Source organism: Pelodiscus sinensis, chromosome 1 (assembly GCF_052426305.1).
Source record: "Pelodiscus sinensis isolate ZL-2025 chromosome 1, ASM5242630v1, whole genome shotgun sequence".
Taxonomy (NCBI): Eukaryota; Metazoa; Chordata; order Testudines; family Trionychidae; genus Pelodiscus; species Pelodiscus sinensis.
Window position 1 is genome coordinate 99750114 of NC_143052.1, and position 16859 is coordinate 99766972.

General features: G+C 38.3%; 1 protein-coding gene across 4 annotated transcripts in view; it reads left to right on the forward strand.

Moving 5' to 3' along the window:
• The window catches only part of SLC41A2 (solute carrier family 41 member 2), a 107649-nt gene that overhangs the window by 87038 nt on the left and 3752 nt on the right, over positions 1 to 16859 (forward strand). For 3 of the 4 annotated variants that reach the window (XM_075938644.2, XM_006137993.5, XM_075938628.2), the window contains exon 10: positions 640 to 788. In XM_075938644.2, the coding sequence (XP_075794759.1) occupies positions 640 to 788 (149 nt within the window). Of the gene's footprint in view, positions 1 to 639; positions 789 to 5864; positions 6582 to 16859 lie in introns of those variants that run through there. The other variant, XM_075938652.2, reaches the window with a different exon arrangement.

Sequence of the window (16859 nt, forward strand, 5' to 3'; positions counted from 1 at the left end):
TGCTTTTCGATATTTATTAAATGTTATTCTAACTAATAAATAAAATAATAAGTGAATGTGAAGTTGCTGACACAAAGCCTTCTGGGACTTGTGTAGAAGGTTAAGGTGACCAAAACTTCCTGTCTTCTGAGGGTATGTCTACACTGCGGGGATTTTCTGGGATAACGGCGGTATCCCGGAAACACCACTGCATCCAGGGAACGTGTTCGCTCTTCCGCTTTTTTCTTTTAGTAGAGTAAATGCGCTCTTTTGGGGAGCCCTGTATTCCTCGTTCTATGGGGAATAAGGGCTCCTCCACAAGAAGAGGCTTTTCCACAATTTGGCTCCGTCTAAATGGGGTCTGAGGGGACCTTTTGCAATTCAAAGTGGGTGCAAGTGTACAAAGAAGGAACCCAGTCAGGGTTCAAGGGGATGGTCTGATTCAGAGCTGAACTTTATCAGCTTCTGCTGGTAGGAGTCGTGTTGTTCTCCAGTCAGACACTGCCTTTACTGTCGGTGGTGATTTTGGCCCACTTGAATGGAATTCATTTACAGAAAGTACCCTCTGTCCTAATTCAAGTACTTTCTCCTCTTCTATTATTGATTACAATATTTTCCAGCTTTCCAAGATCTAAACTGCATTTTGATTTTGTATTACAGGAGTAAATAATAAATCAGCCCAAGTTCTTCTCCTTTTGGTGATTCCTGGGCATCTGATTTTCTTGTACACCATACATTTAATGAAAAGTGGCCACACCTCTTTGACTCCAATTTTTATAGCAGTATATTTGTTTGCGGCTCTGCTACAGGTAAGAATAAAAATAGTTATAATATTTTTAGTTCTCAAAGAATGCCATGTTTGATACCTGCTTTTAGATATGTAGAGTAGAACAGTAGGACACGTGTCTGTTAGGAGTTATCAACAAACCCTTTATATAATTCATTATTCTTACACATACCTGACAGCTTCTACAACTGCATTATGGGTGTTTCTCAGTAGATATTTTGCTGTGTATCATTTTCCCAGTATATGTTGTACTTGTTCTCCGTTTCTCATGCGTCAGCATCGTTAAAGCCAGTCAGCATCATATTAAACAATGGGAAAGGAATATGGTCTTTTTAAAAGAAAGCAGGCCAAGAAAAATTCCTAAGGAAGTCTCTCAACCTGGTTTCATTAAAATAAAATTAATCACAGTCTGGTTAACATAACTCATAAAAGGTAAGAATGTATACTTGTTTGCATCACTTAAAAGCTCATTGAAGGTGAAGTCAGTTTAGCCGTAATCAGAATAATAATTGTTAATTGCATCCGTTATTTGTATTAAACATTTTTGCATCACTTTTGCTGGATTTATCTAAGTCTCTTTAGCCCAAGCAATAGCAGCAGTTGATAGAAGCCTTGGAAATAGTCACAGGGTAAGCTGAAGTCGCTCCAAATAAAGAAATCAGTTTATACATTGGTTTATTCAGAGCCAAGTTTTAGTTAAAACTTTACAGAGTTGAATAAAACATTGTATTTTTTTAAAAAACATATTTGAAAGATGTATATATGACGTGTAAGTCTTACTTCTAAAAGTGCTATTATCAAGTTATCTTTAAAACTGTTACTAATGTCGTCATAGTCAACAAATCTCGTACATAAAATCCATATAATTCTGTGTTTATTGGACTGGTGTTGTTTCAGTATAATTGTAAATGGGTAAAAAAAAGACCTGGGTTGTTTATTTTAAATATACTTATTTTTTTGGATATGCTGAAGTCAGAAAGTGAATAATGAAAAGATGGATTTTGCAAACTGCTAGCATTTGAATTTCATATGAGAACCTCATCTTTTCACCTAGTATACATCTGGAAAACTCAAGGCCTTGAATGTAACTGTCTCATAGTAAAATTGTCCTGCTATTATTTTTAACTCATTTCCTTCATACTTCTTGTTCTTTCCCATTCTGTCACTTAGATTTGTTTAATTTCTCTTTCTCCATCCCCATTCATGGACTTACTTGATGCAGATTTCAGTCAAAGCATTGAATATGTTAAGAACTGCTGGAATTAATTGATTTTATATTTTTCTGTTATAATTCTTATAGTATTTGCTTAGTTGCTATCATTTCCCTCAGTTCTGAACTGGTCTGTAGAAAGTCTCAGATTTCTCTTGCTAACTTCAGATATTAAGAGGATGCAGGGCTTTTCAGAATAGCATGTTAGAAAAGGCTGGGCATCAGCACTAGTATACGTTTAAAGTAGATTTTCAAAAATGCAAGAAAATTTCAAGGCATAATTCACCTTTCACTTTTGCCAGTTTAACCTTATAAAAATATTCCACTACATTGGTGGTTTCTTTTCTCTTCTTTTATTCCCTTTTTGTTATACCAGATATAACAACATTTCTGTAGTGCTAGTATGTAGAATGGATCTGTATGGCTTTAATTAGCACATTTCACCTTTTCATATAAATGACTCTTATTTCCCCCTTCAGTTATGATTACATCTTCAATTATCTGTGCCACCTTAATCAGTTATGCTGGTGTTCTTTCTTATTGCCTATTGGGACCTTAAAAGAGTAGGGATCCCATGTAGTTGCACAGAGTTTTCTTCTTTTGTAACATTAAACCAATTTCCTTCTTGCCTTTCATTTTCCGCTCAGCACCATTGACATAAGCAAACACCTTGATAGTAAGAAGAATAGTTTGAAATTACAAACTCCATCCATTGCTGGCCTTTCTTTAGAGATGAAAACATTGATCTTTGCACTAATCATGTTCTGATTCTTTTATTTGGACTTTTATATTTTGTCTTCCTTCAGTGGTTAGCCTTTTAAAGTAATTAATTTTTTGCCTACATAGTAAGAACTGGAAAATCCCACAGCTAATTACTGTCATTTCAGTTATCACCCAAATGAATTTTGAACAATGAAAAATCTGCAGGCTAACTTTAGTCCCTGCTCAATTACAAAACGTGTAGTTGGTTTCACTTTGTGTTGAAACAATCAATATACATCTTGCTTTATGAAAGACATACATTTTTAGTCTAACAGTGCTTTTTAAAAAATCTGAAGTAGCAAATGAATATCTGTAGACAGCCAGAACACAATAATACCCAAAGGCAATGATCAGTTATGGCCAGTCTAAACTAAGCAGGTTTGATCTCTTATTGCTTGTATTCATTAGATTTGTTTGGGGCAAAAATCTGTTGTTGAATATTAGCATTTTCTTTTTGCTATCATGGCCATATACTGAATCTATTTATAGTCTCTCTGGTGTATTAAAAATCTGAATAATAAAAGAAAATGGATGACTTTTCTAGTCCTAAAAACCTCTTGACATTTTCAAGATGATTATAAAGGAGAATAGTGCTTTGTGGTGGGAACTGCCTGTTTAATATAATTAATCTCCCCATAGCAACACTGCTGTATCTTCCACTGAGATGCCCCCCAACAGTGCCCCATCAAACTGTCTTTATTCTTCTTCACCATTGGGATGTCTCTCTTTCTATTTATTGTTCCTCCCTCTTTAGGTGTGATTCAAAGTCCAAACAGTCAATGGGTTGCATTAAATTGAGTGGATTTTGGAGGATTTCCACTGTTTGTCATCTTTCCCTGTCCCGACCTCATGTTGTTAATTTTGACTTCATCGCTTTCTTTCTTCCTGATTTCTGATACCTTTATGCTGTTTTCCACCGTCTACTTTATTCAGTCCACTTCATAGGTCTCTGCTACTTAGAATCATAGAATCATAGAATAATAGGACTGGAAGGGACCTCGAGAGGTCATTGAGTCCAGCCCCCCGCCCTCAAGGCAGGACCAAGCTCCGTCTACACCATCCCTGACAGATGTCTGTCTAACCTGTTCTTAAATATCTCCAGAGAGGGAGATTCCACCACCTCCCTTGGCAATTTATTCCAATATTTGACCACCCTGACAGTTAGGAATTTTTTCCTAATGTCCAATCTAAACCTCCCCTGCTGCACTTTAAGCCCATTACTCCTTGTCCTGTCCTCAGAAACCAAGAGGAACAAATTTTCTCCTTCCTCCTTGTGACACCCTTTTAGATATTTGAAAACCGCTATCATGTCCCCCCTTAATCTTCTTTTTTCCAAACTAAACAAGCCCAGTTCATGAAACCTGGCTTCATAGGTCATGTTCTCTAGGCCTTTAATCATTCTTGTCTGTCTTCTCTGTACCCTTTCCAATTTCTCCACATCTTTCTTGAAATGTGGCGCCCAGAACTGGACACAGTAATCCAGCTGAGGCCTAACTAGTGCAGAGTAGAGCGGCAGAATGACTTCACGAGTTTTGCTTACAACACACCTGTTGATACAACCTAGAATCATATTTGCTTTTTTTGCAACAGCATCACACTGTTGACTCATATTCAACTTGTGGTCCACTATGACCCCTAGATCCCTTTCCGCCATGCTCCTTCCTAGACAGTCGCTTCCCATCTTGTATGTATGGAACTGATTGTTCCTTCCTAAGTAGAGCACTTTGCATTTCTCTTTATTAAACCTCATCCTGTTTACCTCTGACCATTTCTCTAACTTGCTAAGGTCATTTTGAATTATGTCCCTATCCTCCAAAGAAGTTGCAGCCCCACCCAGTTTGGTGTCATCTGCAAACTTAATAAGCGTACTCTCTATCCCAATAGCTACATCATTGATGAAGATATTGAACTGTACGGGTCCCAAAACAGACCCTTGCGGAACTCCAGTTGGTTGTCTGCCCTCTCTGTGTAGTATAGTTAAAAACATTTTGTGAATGGAGTCATTATGGTATGTTTACATAAATGTACACGAATATTTATTTTGATTTAGTTATTACTAATCAATTATACGCTATGTGCAATAACAGAAAAACATATAGAAAGTCACTGAATCTACAGTGAGTTTTAAACTTAACCTTTGACCTCTTTTTAAATACTGATTTTGATTGTTGAACTAATCAGTATTATGGACTAATGGCCATTTTTAAAAACAAAGCTGTTTTGATTTTCAAAAGATGAGAAAAAATCAGCAAACAACTTTTTTTGTTCCTCTGTTAATGTACTGCTTCATTTACACTAAAAAATTAATTGGATCTGTTGCTTGAAAGTGTAGCTCTGGTGAATTCAATGGCAACAGTAATGTCAATGGGATCAGTATTTTAATCATTTTATTTACCTTACAACTGAGAAAAAGTATACCAACTTTCATGCAGGGATATTTCTTTAAGTGTAAAACTTCTGAAATGTTTTTATAATATGTCTGGCACATACTGACCCAAGCACCATTTGCAGGAAACACAAATTAAGTACTATAATAATGTTTACATGATGTACAAATATATATTGAAACCTGTTCACTACTTCATTGTATGAAATATGCAAATAGTACAGCATATATTGTCTGTGCAAACAATTCTATATTGCTGAAAATCAGACATGACAGAAGATTGATTTAAACGTTACTTGGGTTAGGTGTGTTTTGTACTCTTAAACATTTGTTTTCAGAAAACTGTTCAAAGCCAAGCTTTTGATACCTTGTGCATGAAGATACAGTCTGGCAATGGGTCAGCAATATATATATGATTGAATAGCCTTGGGGCATGCACAAGAGGGGGCAAGAAGGGGCACAATCCTCCCTTCCCCAATAATCAGCATAAGGCTCAGGTTGCATGGATTTTCATTGAAATGGGGAATGCATTGCTGTTCACTTCTATGCATATAATGTATGCTCGTGTGTTGATAAGGTTTAATGTGTGTGTTTAACACCCCCTTCCAAAAGTGATAACATTTAAATTCGTGCATATGCCCCTGGAATAACCATAGGATTGTAGGGTTTTTTTGGTTTGGTTTTGTTTTTTGTTCTTTGTTTTTGTTTTTTGAGACACGGTATGCTTTAACTGTTTGCAGCTAGGCATAAAGAATAAGGTTCGTTTTCAGCCTTGTCAGCCAGCAATAAAATGAAGGCAAAACTGGAGTAATGAAACCATCAGTCTTACAGCACGCTGCTTTGAACATTCAAAGGCTGCCTCTGTGCTTCAGGTTCCTGCTGAGCCAATAAAGAGCCCTCTGAGGAATTTTCACACCTACCAACCAAATCTCAGCATGCAGCTGTGTTATGGACTATGGGAATAAACAAGTAATGGGAAATTCTAGAAACCATCACCCAGTAAATTTGCCGTGATAAAATACAATTACTTGTATCAGTAAAAATCAGAACAGTATTCTTCTGGTGTACATATTTTGAACATTCCAGAGTAGTTTCCTATTTGACTGCAAACCAACGCATTCAGTAGTGTTTTGATGACTCCTTTCTTTATAATGGAAAGGGTGCCTTGGGTTCTACAATATCCTGAGGCTATAAAGAACGTTATTTTTATCATTTGGGAATGTTCACAAATGGCCCCATTCTGTACTTCTTACCAGAGGAAGAAAATACTTCATACAGTACAATGTAGTTTTTTGTCTGAATAAGGATACTAAGATCTATATGGAAGGAGAATATTGTTGAATTTTAAAGCTTGGTTTTTTTATATTACCTGAAGTTGACTTGCAACATATTCTGCATGTACCAATACCAGAAGTTTTCAAGATTCAAGAAAATGTTAAAATAAAGGCTCAATTCTGGCTCTGTTTCTGCCTGCTATATTCCTTCACCAACAGCACAAAGAAGCTGGAAAGTCAGTTGAGGATTTCAGATTTACACATGTATAAAGGTGTCCGCACACAAAGTTGCACCTAGTTTAACAGAGGACAGGCAAACAAAGGGAGTTTGCCTGGAAACCATCGGAAAGGTTCTGTGAGCAGTAAATGCACTCTCTGAAGAGGCTCCTAGAAAGAACAAAATGTAGCTAGTGAGCGATCAGCTGCTGTGACTTGCACAGGATTTGCCATGTTTGTCTTTCTCACAGAGGATAGAAGTGACTCCATGTGGACAAAGTGCAAGTTGCTATCCATATTTGAAGAGAAGGATAGTTAAACAGAAATTAAAAGGTACAGTGTCAAAAGTAAAATCCCTGCAAGCTGCATGGAAACTTTTCAAAGCTACCATGATAGAGGCCCAACTTAAATGTATACCCCAAATTAAAAAACCCAGTAAGAGAACCAAAAAAGTGCCATCGCGACTTAACAAACAAGTAAAAGAAGCAGTGAGAGATAAAAAGGCATTGTTTAAAAAGTGGAAGTTAAATCTTAGTGAGGAAAATAGAAAGGAGCATCAACTCAGTTAAATTAAGTGTAAAAAAATATAGTAAGAAAACCTAAAAAGGAGGTTGAAGAATACCTAGCCAAAAACTCAAAAAGTTATAGCAAAATGTGTAGGTACATCAGAAGCAGGAAGCCTGCTAGGCAACAGTGGGGCTACTGGACAGTCGAGATGCCAAAGGAGCACTCAAAGACAATAAGTTCATTTTTGAGAAACTAAATGAATTCTTTGCTTCAGTCTTCAGGGTGGAGGAGGTTAGGGAGATTCCCAAACCTGAGCTATTCTTTTTACATGACAAATCTGAAGAATTGTCCCAGATTGAGGTGTCACTAGAGGATGTTTTACAACAAATTGATAAACTTAACAGTAACAAGTCACCAGAACCAGATGGCATTCACCCAAGGATTCTGAAAGAACTCAAATGTGAAATTGTGGAACTATTAACTGAGGTTTGTAACCTAGCCTTTAAATCAGCTTCTGTACCTACTGACTGGAAGATAGCTAATGTGATGCCTATATTTAAATAGGGCTCTAGAGGTGATCCTGGTAATTATAAATTGGTAAGTATAATACCAGTACTGGGTAAATTCATTGAAACTATAGTAAAGAATAAAGTTGTTAGACATAATTTGTTGGGGAAAAGTCAACATGGTTTCTGTAAAGGGAAATCATGCCTTACTAATCTACTAGAATTCTTTGAGGGGGGTCAACAAACGTGGAGACAAAGGGGATCCAATGTATATAGTGTACTTAGATTTCCAGAAAGTCTTTGACAAGGCTCCTCACCAAAGGCTCTTAAGTAAAGTAAGTTGTCATGGGATAAGAGGGAAGGTCCTCTCATGAACTGATAACTAGTTAAAAGACAGGAAACAAAGGGTAGGAATAAACTATAAGTATTCAGAATGGAGAGAAGTAACTAGTAGTGTCCCCCAAGAGTCCATACTGGGATCAAGCCTATTCAACCTATTATAAATGATCTGGAGAAAGGGGTAAACAGTGAGGTGGCAAAATTTGCAGAAGATACTAAACTGCTCAAGATAGTTAAGACCAAAGCACACTGTGAAGTGCTTCAAAAAGCTCTCACTAAACTAAGTGATTGGGCAACAAAATGGCAAATGAAATTTAATGTTGATATATGTAAAGTAATGCACATTGGAAAAAATAATCCCAACTATATATACAAAATGATGGAGACTAATTTAGCTATAACTACTCAAGAGAGAGATCTTGGAGTCGTGGATAGTTCTCTGAAAACATCCACTCAATTGCAACAGCAGCCAAAAAGCAAACAGAATGTTAGGGATCATTTTAAAAAGGGACAGAGAATATCTTATTGCCTCTATATAAAACTATGGTATGCCCACCTCTTGAATACTGTGTACAGATGTGGTCGCCTTCTCTCAAAAAAGACATATTGGCAATGAAAAAGGTTCAGAAAAGGGCAACAAAAATTATTAGGGTTTTGGAATGGGTCCCACATGAAGAGAGATTAAAAAGACTGGGACTTCTAAGCTTAGGAAAGAGGAGAGTAAGGTAGGGTCTGATAGAAGTCTATAAAATTATGACTGGTGTGGAAAAAGTAAATAAGGAAAAGTTATTTACTTGTTCACAAAACATAAGAACTAGGGGTCACCAAATGAAATTAATAGATATCTGGTTCAAAACAAACAAAAATAATTTTTTCTTCACACAGTGAACCTGTGGAACTCCTTTGCAGAGGATATTGTGAAGATCAGGATTTTAGCAGAGTTCAAAAAAGAACTAAATAAATTCATGGAAGTTAGATCCATCAATGGCTATTAGCCAGGATGAGTAGGAATAGTGTCCCTAGCCTCTGTTTGTCAGAGGCTAGAAATGGATGTCAGGAGATGGATCATGTGATCATTCCCTGTTCTGTTTACTCCCTCTGGGGCATCTGGCATTGGCCAGTTGGAAGACAGGATACCAGGTTAGATGGATTTTTGGTCTGACCCAGTATGGCTGTTCTTATGATCATTGCCAGCAGATCAAGGGAAGTGATTATTCCCCTCTATTCAGTACTGGTGAGTGAGGTGACATCTGGAGTACTGCATCCAGTTTTGGGCTCCCCTCCCCTCCACTACAGAACGCACATGGACAAATTGGAGAAAGTTCATAGTAGGGCAACAAAAATGATTAGGGGGCTTGGGCACATAACTTATGAGGAAAGGCTAAGGGAAGTGGGCTTATTTAGTCTTCAAAAGAGAAGGAGGATGGATTTGATAGCAGTCTTCAACTACCAGAAGCGGGTTCCTAAGAGGATGGAGCAGATCAGTGATGGCAGATAACAGAATAAGAAGCAATGATCTCTAGTTGCAGTGGGGGAGATCTAGGTTGGATGCTAGGAAAAACTATTTCACTAGGGGTGCATCTAGACAGTGGCATTATTTCAGGATACTTCTTGTATCCCGAAATAGCATTTTCTGGGTCTTCACAGCACACCTGTTATTTCGAAATAGCTTTCAAAATAACGGGTACATTATTCCAACATCCCTCTAAACCTCATTCCATGAGGATTAAGGGACATTTCAGAATAACGCTCTATTTTGAATTTAACTCAAAATAAGCTACGCAATTTGCATCACTCAAATTGTGTAGCTTATCTCAAGCTAAAGGTGCAGTGTAGATGCACCCTAGGAAGGTGGTGAAACACTGGAATGGGTTGCTTATGGAGGTTATGGAATCTCCATCCTTAGAAATTTTTAAATTGATGCTTTAGAAAATTGGCTGGAATGATTTAGTTGGGGTTGGTCCTGCTTTGAGCAGGGAATTGGACTAGCTGACCTCCTGACAGGCCTCTTTCAACCCTAATTTTCTATTATTCTAACTAAATTGAATTGAAATCATACCTTTAATTAAACCAGTGAAACTGTGTGTTTGGACCAGGCTTTGGGTTTTGACTATCAAGGTTTTAATACCATTTGCTGATACCATGGTGATAAATGTTTATACATGTTGCTTAGATATATTTTAAGGTCTGATCCTAGCAATGAAACAGGCATCGTTAAAGTGCACTAGTCTTAAGCAGTGTCCCCCTTTTCCTGGCCTTGCTCCCAACACATCTTCTGTGCTGGGATAGGTGGGAGGGAGAGGCACATAGAGTTGGTTATGCAGTCAGTGCCACTTAGAATTTTCCAGCATTTTTACTGGTTTAGCTTATGCTGTAAATTTATAGGTGCAGGTTAAACTGATATTACCAGTTTGGTGCAGCTTCTTTGTGTAGACCTAGCCTAAAGTATGTTATGTATTGATCAGTGTAACACTTTGAATTTGACGCAAATAAGGAACAAGTGAAATACTGTATACCCGTATTTGTGTCTGTTGCTTAATAGGCAGACTGTTGAATGATGAAGGCATTGTAGCATGTGAGCTGTCCAGGTACACCCCCTATCAGTGTGAATGACTCTTTTCTCACCTGGAAGTAATTAAGGCATGGGTGACAGTGGTGCAAGGTCCTTCTTAGAGAATAAAGGGGATAGTACTCTTTCGGAGAGCCAGAGGCGCTAGAAATTCTTCCATATTTGGTGGAGGCAATGGATTTGATACTCTTGGTCATGATGCAGAAAGAACCAGGACTGTTGCCCTGGTAGCCAGCAGAGAAGATTGGTTTTTGTTGTGTTTTAAAGTGTAATGCTGCAATCTACTTTAATCATAATTCTGTGGTTATTGCATGACTTATTTACAAGTCAGAGTTAAGGTTGTTTTAGTGCTTTAATTGTGCATTTCTTAAATAAATATGTTAGGATTTCTTAAGTGTAAACTTAGCTCTGAATTTTCTGGTTTATAATACTTAGTTTTGGGATAATTACTACATCCATCTAATGGGTTTTTTACTTAATGTGATACAAACTCATGACATTGAATTCTAAGAAAAAGGTAGAATGATATAGAATACTACAAATGAACAAATGTGCTTAATCCATGAAAAATATACTTAACGATAGCTAAATAAAATAGTAATGAGATAATAAAATTGTATTTCATAATACATTATACATGGAAATAAGAGTAAAAGCATGAGGCAAGATTGCAATGAATGTAGTACTACCAGCAAGCTGCAAGAAATACTGCCAGTATACCTTCCCCATCGAAAAATATTCAGCACTAGTAAAACCCTGGAATGGTATTGGCTCCAGACTGAACTCATGGCTGAATATTGGAATGACCAGGATATTAGAACTATATAGCCAATTTTGCCAATTCCTATAGTCCAGTGTTGGTACTCTGATTATACAAAGCATGTATATCTTCATGAAAGAGATTAAAATCTCTTATTTACATAAGATAAACAATAATATATGTGATTATAATATTATGTGATTATAAAACTTTTATTAATCTGGGTTTTATCATCATGTATTTAGCATGCATCACAATGGTGAAACCATGAATCAGTGATACAGGAAATCATAAATTTAATATACTGTACCAATAAAACCTTTATAGTATAGTATATCTTAACATAGCATAGTGTACTCTTTCTGCATCTCATAACATACAAAAAAAAACTGTTAGTATTGTTTAAGAGATTTTTTTAAATGTTTTTTATTGGAAATATTGTTTTTCTGCTTGTGAAGCCGGGTGCCGTAATAACTATAAGCCCAATGACAGAGGGCTCAGAAGTAGTAACCAAAAATAACTAAAGTAACTAAAAATAACCAAAAATTAGTTTTCTGTACCTTAATTCAGAAATTGATAGTTTAGTCCTAGGTCTATGAAGATGAGAAGCAAATTCCGAGTCCTATTAGAAAGGAAGAAATCTTTCTTTTTCTGTAGCATAATATTCCTATTTTAGCCTTGCAGAGTCATGAGATATAGGACTTCAGATGTTAAGTGTCTATTGAAAATGTTTTCATGTAGTTTTAATATGAATCTGAGATGGTAGCTACAAACTTTATTCTCAAGAAGCCTTCATTTCCTCCCTGGTTATCGACTGTCTCTTCTAGTTTCATGTTATATACTCATTTATTATTTAATTCATGATTCCTCCTCTGCATCATTAGTATAGTATGTAGTATGATCAAGATTTGTTTCTCGGTAGTCTCTTTTTGCCACCTTCATTATGCTGTTTTCCACTGCTCTCTCACCTCTGCCAATATGCTTTTATCAGATTGAGTTTTACCAATAACACCTTACTTGCTAACTTTACATACCATTTACTGTGACTCTAAATACAAAATCATTCTTGAAGTCCGACTTGATTATGTCTTCCATTTCACTTCTGTCAATTCCTTTTTGTCAGTAACATCAAGAAATTAATCAGATTAATTAAGCCTGACCTTCCTTTTAAAATGTCAATACGTCATTCTTTAAGCAGTCTGGTTCTTTCCAAGTATTATCTTATTTTTGTCCCTGATCAATGACTGTAAGTCTAACAGTTCTGAGTTCAGTCCTTTGATGCATGCAGCTCCTCAGTTATTTCTTTGACCTTTCTGAAATACAGCAATCAAATTATCTTCCCTTTATTCTTATAAAATTCAAGGACTACTTTTCTCTCAAACCTGCCATGTCAGCTTGCCCTCCTTCAAGGTACCACCTGATGTGCTAGGATGGCACTGAGCCTGCCTGTTCCACCTGCCTGGACCCCCTTTAACTCTGTCCTGCTGGGCCAGATCTTATGCCTTGTCTAATGCACACACAGGGCTACACTCAGCTGCAGAAAGATGCAGAAACTGAGATTGGCTCTGGGAAGACTCATCTTAAGGGACTTTCCCCAGCACTTGGGTGCTCACCTCCCTTGGAATTCAGACCCAAAGGTATAATATGAAATCCACCCCCTCCCTCAATGTGAAGGAATATATGAACAGCCTTTTGCCCCTACCCCATTATGAATTGCACAAACTGAGCTTTAGAATGAACAAAAAACAATTTATTAACTAGAAGGAGTAGACTATAGGTGATTAAAAGGGAGAACAAATAGATAAAAGCAAATTACCTTAGTAATTAAGCTTAGATTGCAGGTTTTGTTGAACACACTAGATCAATAGGATATCGCTTAGCAAACTCCCACCTGAAGTGATAGACATGCTGGCAGATTCTTAAGGTACAAGTTGCCTTGGCTTTTCAAGGTTTTTATACACAGGCTGAAAATCCTTCCAACATAGGACCATTACTTCCCACAGCATAGCCGTCCTTGGGCATATGCAGCATACGCAGCTGTGTAGGTTACCCAAATATTTGGGGCACCAAATTTCAGGTGCGTGTACACAGTTGCATATGCTGGTGTGCCTACAGATGGCCCTGACCAGCATCTTTTAGTCCCTCTTTGGCCCAGCCTCCCCATGGCTGCTCTCTTGGTCAACAACAAGGCTTCTTTCTCCTTGCCCCTTCCCCTCACCCACATGCTTCTATTGGCTAGCCAGCCACTGAGTTGAGGGCTCCCTTTTCCCACATTGGTAGCAGAGAGGAGTTCTCAGCAGCTCCCTGCTGGCTCCTGAGACGCTCCGAGCCCTGGCAGGAGCCATGCATGGGTCAGGGGAGCAGGGGGGCGAGGGGGAGCGAAGTACTGAGCTTTGTCAGGAGCCATGCATGTGGGGAGGGGAAGCCCTGAGCCCATCAGGAGTGGGACATGGTGTGACTTGCCAGAAGCCCCAAGCCCTGGCAGGAGCTGTACGCCAGGGGAGGGGGCATCAAGGAAGCTTTGGGAAGCATGCCGGGGGGGGGGGGAGGGCGGGGAGCCTCATGTAACTTGCATAGGTCCCCATAAACTGTAAGGATGGCCCTGTTCCATAGTTTAGTTATTGTCCCTTAGATGTTTCCATGTGTGGTGTTGTAGGGAGAGTGAGGTCTCCCATGATGTCACTTTTCCCCTTTTATATCTTCTTGCCACTTGCTAGAAAGTTCTTCTGCTCTGCCCTGGGTCAAACAATCCCATTTGTAGAGCTATCTTAGAGGTTTCTGTTATACACAGTTCCTGGGGTAATCTCTGTGCTTGTGTGCATTTCCTCAATAAGCCATTAATGTTATTTAACCTTTTTATTATTGTACCTGAAAGGCTGCTTGTGGGTGGTGGTTTCAGTATCATAATATGTTTCAGTAATCACCTACAACAATAACACATAACATCCAATGAAATAGTAATGCCAAGCAGATCTAGACTTTTAGAATGATACCTCAAAACACATATTTTGTACAAAACCTATCCCAAGTATTTGACAAGTGGTGACTATTGAGGTGTCAGGGTGTCATGCTTATATCAGCCAGATATTTTAGGAATGGAAAGCTATGCAGAGCTTGTAAGATCTTAATTTTTTAAAAGTCACATTATGCACTACACTTGAAATTTTATTGTGTACACTATTTCTAATTAATCATGTATATTGTGTTACATGAGTAATTAGAAATACTAATTTCTAAGTAATAGCCTCAAAAAGAGTTCTTGCATCATCAAATTGACAAACTGTATAACTATTGTCTATTTAAATTATGGAGTCTTCTGTGTTTAGGGCCTGTAAGAGTATGTTTATGTACAGTATTTCTATAAACAGACCTTTTCTGTCTGTGTTGGAAGAAGGAGCTGACTGAGAGAATCTGACATAATCTTCCAAAGAAAACATCTGCTTTTAAATATATTTGTTTGGGTTCCAGTATACACACCTAACACATGCATAATTAGATTAAACTACAGAGTTGTCTATTGAGAAGATGTGTTTATCTAAATAAGTTATGCATATTTCATGAATAGAAAAAAGAGAGAATGGTAACTTTTTAAAAAATTCACAAGTTTAGATTTAAAATACGTATCTGTAGTGTAAAGCATGATTTTTTTAATTTGTAAAAAAATTGTTGAATGGAAGTTTTAGTGTGTGCAATCATTGTAGTATATTTAACATGATTTCCCTCCCCCCCCCCCCCCAAAACCAATCAACCCACTTACTCTCCAAGTTATGCATTGTGGTGGTTTGCTATTTTGATATTAATTAATCCTCAAAATGTCATTGTTTCTTACATATTCATTGAAAACATAATTGCACTGTAGAACAAGGTACTAGGAAAGGGCACTAGTGTTGTGGACACAGAAGAAACAGTTTTGGTTATTGGAAATTAGGAGGTAGTTAAGACTTTGGGTACTAGGAAGAGGATGCTTCTTATCTTTCCTTCTATAGGGCATATCACATGGGATCCCACAGGGATCAATTCAGGGTCTGATGTGGTTCAGTATCTTCATCAATGATTTATATAATTTCATAGAGAGTACACGTACAGAGTTTGTTCATGGTACCAAGCTGGGGGAGTTGCAGTTGCTTTGGAGGATAGGATTAAAATTTGAAATAATCTTAACAAACTGAAGAAATGGTCTAAAGTAAATAGGTTGAAATTCATTAAGGACAAATGCAAAGTACTCCATTTAGGAATTTGCACACATGCAACACAGGAAATGACTGTGGGAAGGATTACTGTGGAAAGGAATCTGAGGTCATAGTGGATCACAAGCTAAATATGAGTCAACCGTGTAACACCATTGCAAAAAAAACCAACAACCAAACAAACAAAAAGTAAACGTTCTGGGAGGTATTTGCAGGAGTATTGTAAGCAAGACATGAGAAGTAATTCTTCTGTTCTACACTGTACTGATTAGACCTCAGCTGGAGTTTTGTGTCCAGTTCTGGTTACCACATTTCAGGAAAGATGTAGACAAATTGGAGGAAGTCTATAAGAGAAACAAAAATGATTACAGATCTAGAAAACATGACCTATGAGAGAAGATTGAAAAAATTAAGTTTGTTTAGTCTGGAGAAGAGAATACTGAAGGGAAATGTAATAGTTTTCAAGTACATAAAAGGTTGTTACAAGTAGAAGGAGGGTAAATTGTTTTCATTAATCTCTAAGGATAGGACAAGGAAGAATGTGCTTAAATTGCAGTAAGAGCAGTTTATGTTGGACATGAGAAAAAAAATTCCTAACTATCAGTGTAGTTAAACACTGAAATAAATTTCCTAGGGAGGTTGTGGAATTTCCATCATAGAAGATTTTTAAGTGCAGGTTAGACAAACACCTATCAGGGATGGTCTAGATCAGGACTACAGGCAGTCCCCGGGTTACGTACAAGATAGGGACTGTAGGTTTGTTCTTAAGTTGAATCTGTATGTAAGGCAGAACTGGCATCAGCCGCTGCTGAAACTGATCAGTTTCAACAGCCGCTGAATCTGGACACCAGTTCCACTTACATACAGATTCAACATAAGAATCCCAGGCGTCCCCAAGTCAGCTGCTGCTGAAACTGATCAGCAGCTGATTCCAGGAAGCCCAGGTCAGTTTCAGCAGCGGCTGACTTTGGGACGCCTGGGGCAGAGCAGCTCGGATGCTGCTGGCTTGGTCCAGTAGCGCGGCCGCTCCTCGGCGCTACTGGACCAACCCAGCAGCACCCCAGCTGCTCTGCCCCAGGCATCCTGATTCAGCCACTGCTGAAACTGATCAGCAGCTGAATCAGGATGCCTGGGGCAGAGCAGCTGGGGTGCTGCCGGGTTGGTCCAGTAGCGCCAAGGAGCGGTGCTGCGGGACCAACCGGCAGTGCCCCACCTGCTCTACCACAGGCCCCCGGCTTTGCTCCACGTCTCCCTGGTCTGCTGGGGGGGCACTAGCTGCATCCCCCCCCCCCCAGAAGACCAGGGAGACGTGGAGCAAAGCGGCGGAGGACCCGGGCCGAACCGTGGCTCTTCCAGATCAGCGCCGCGGTCCAGATC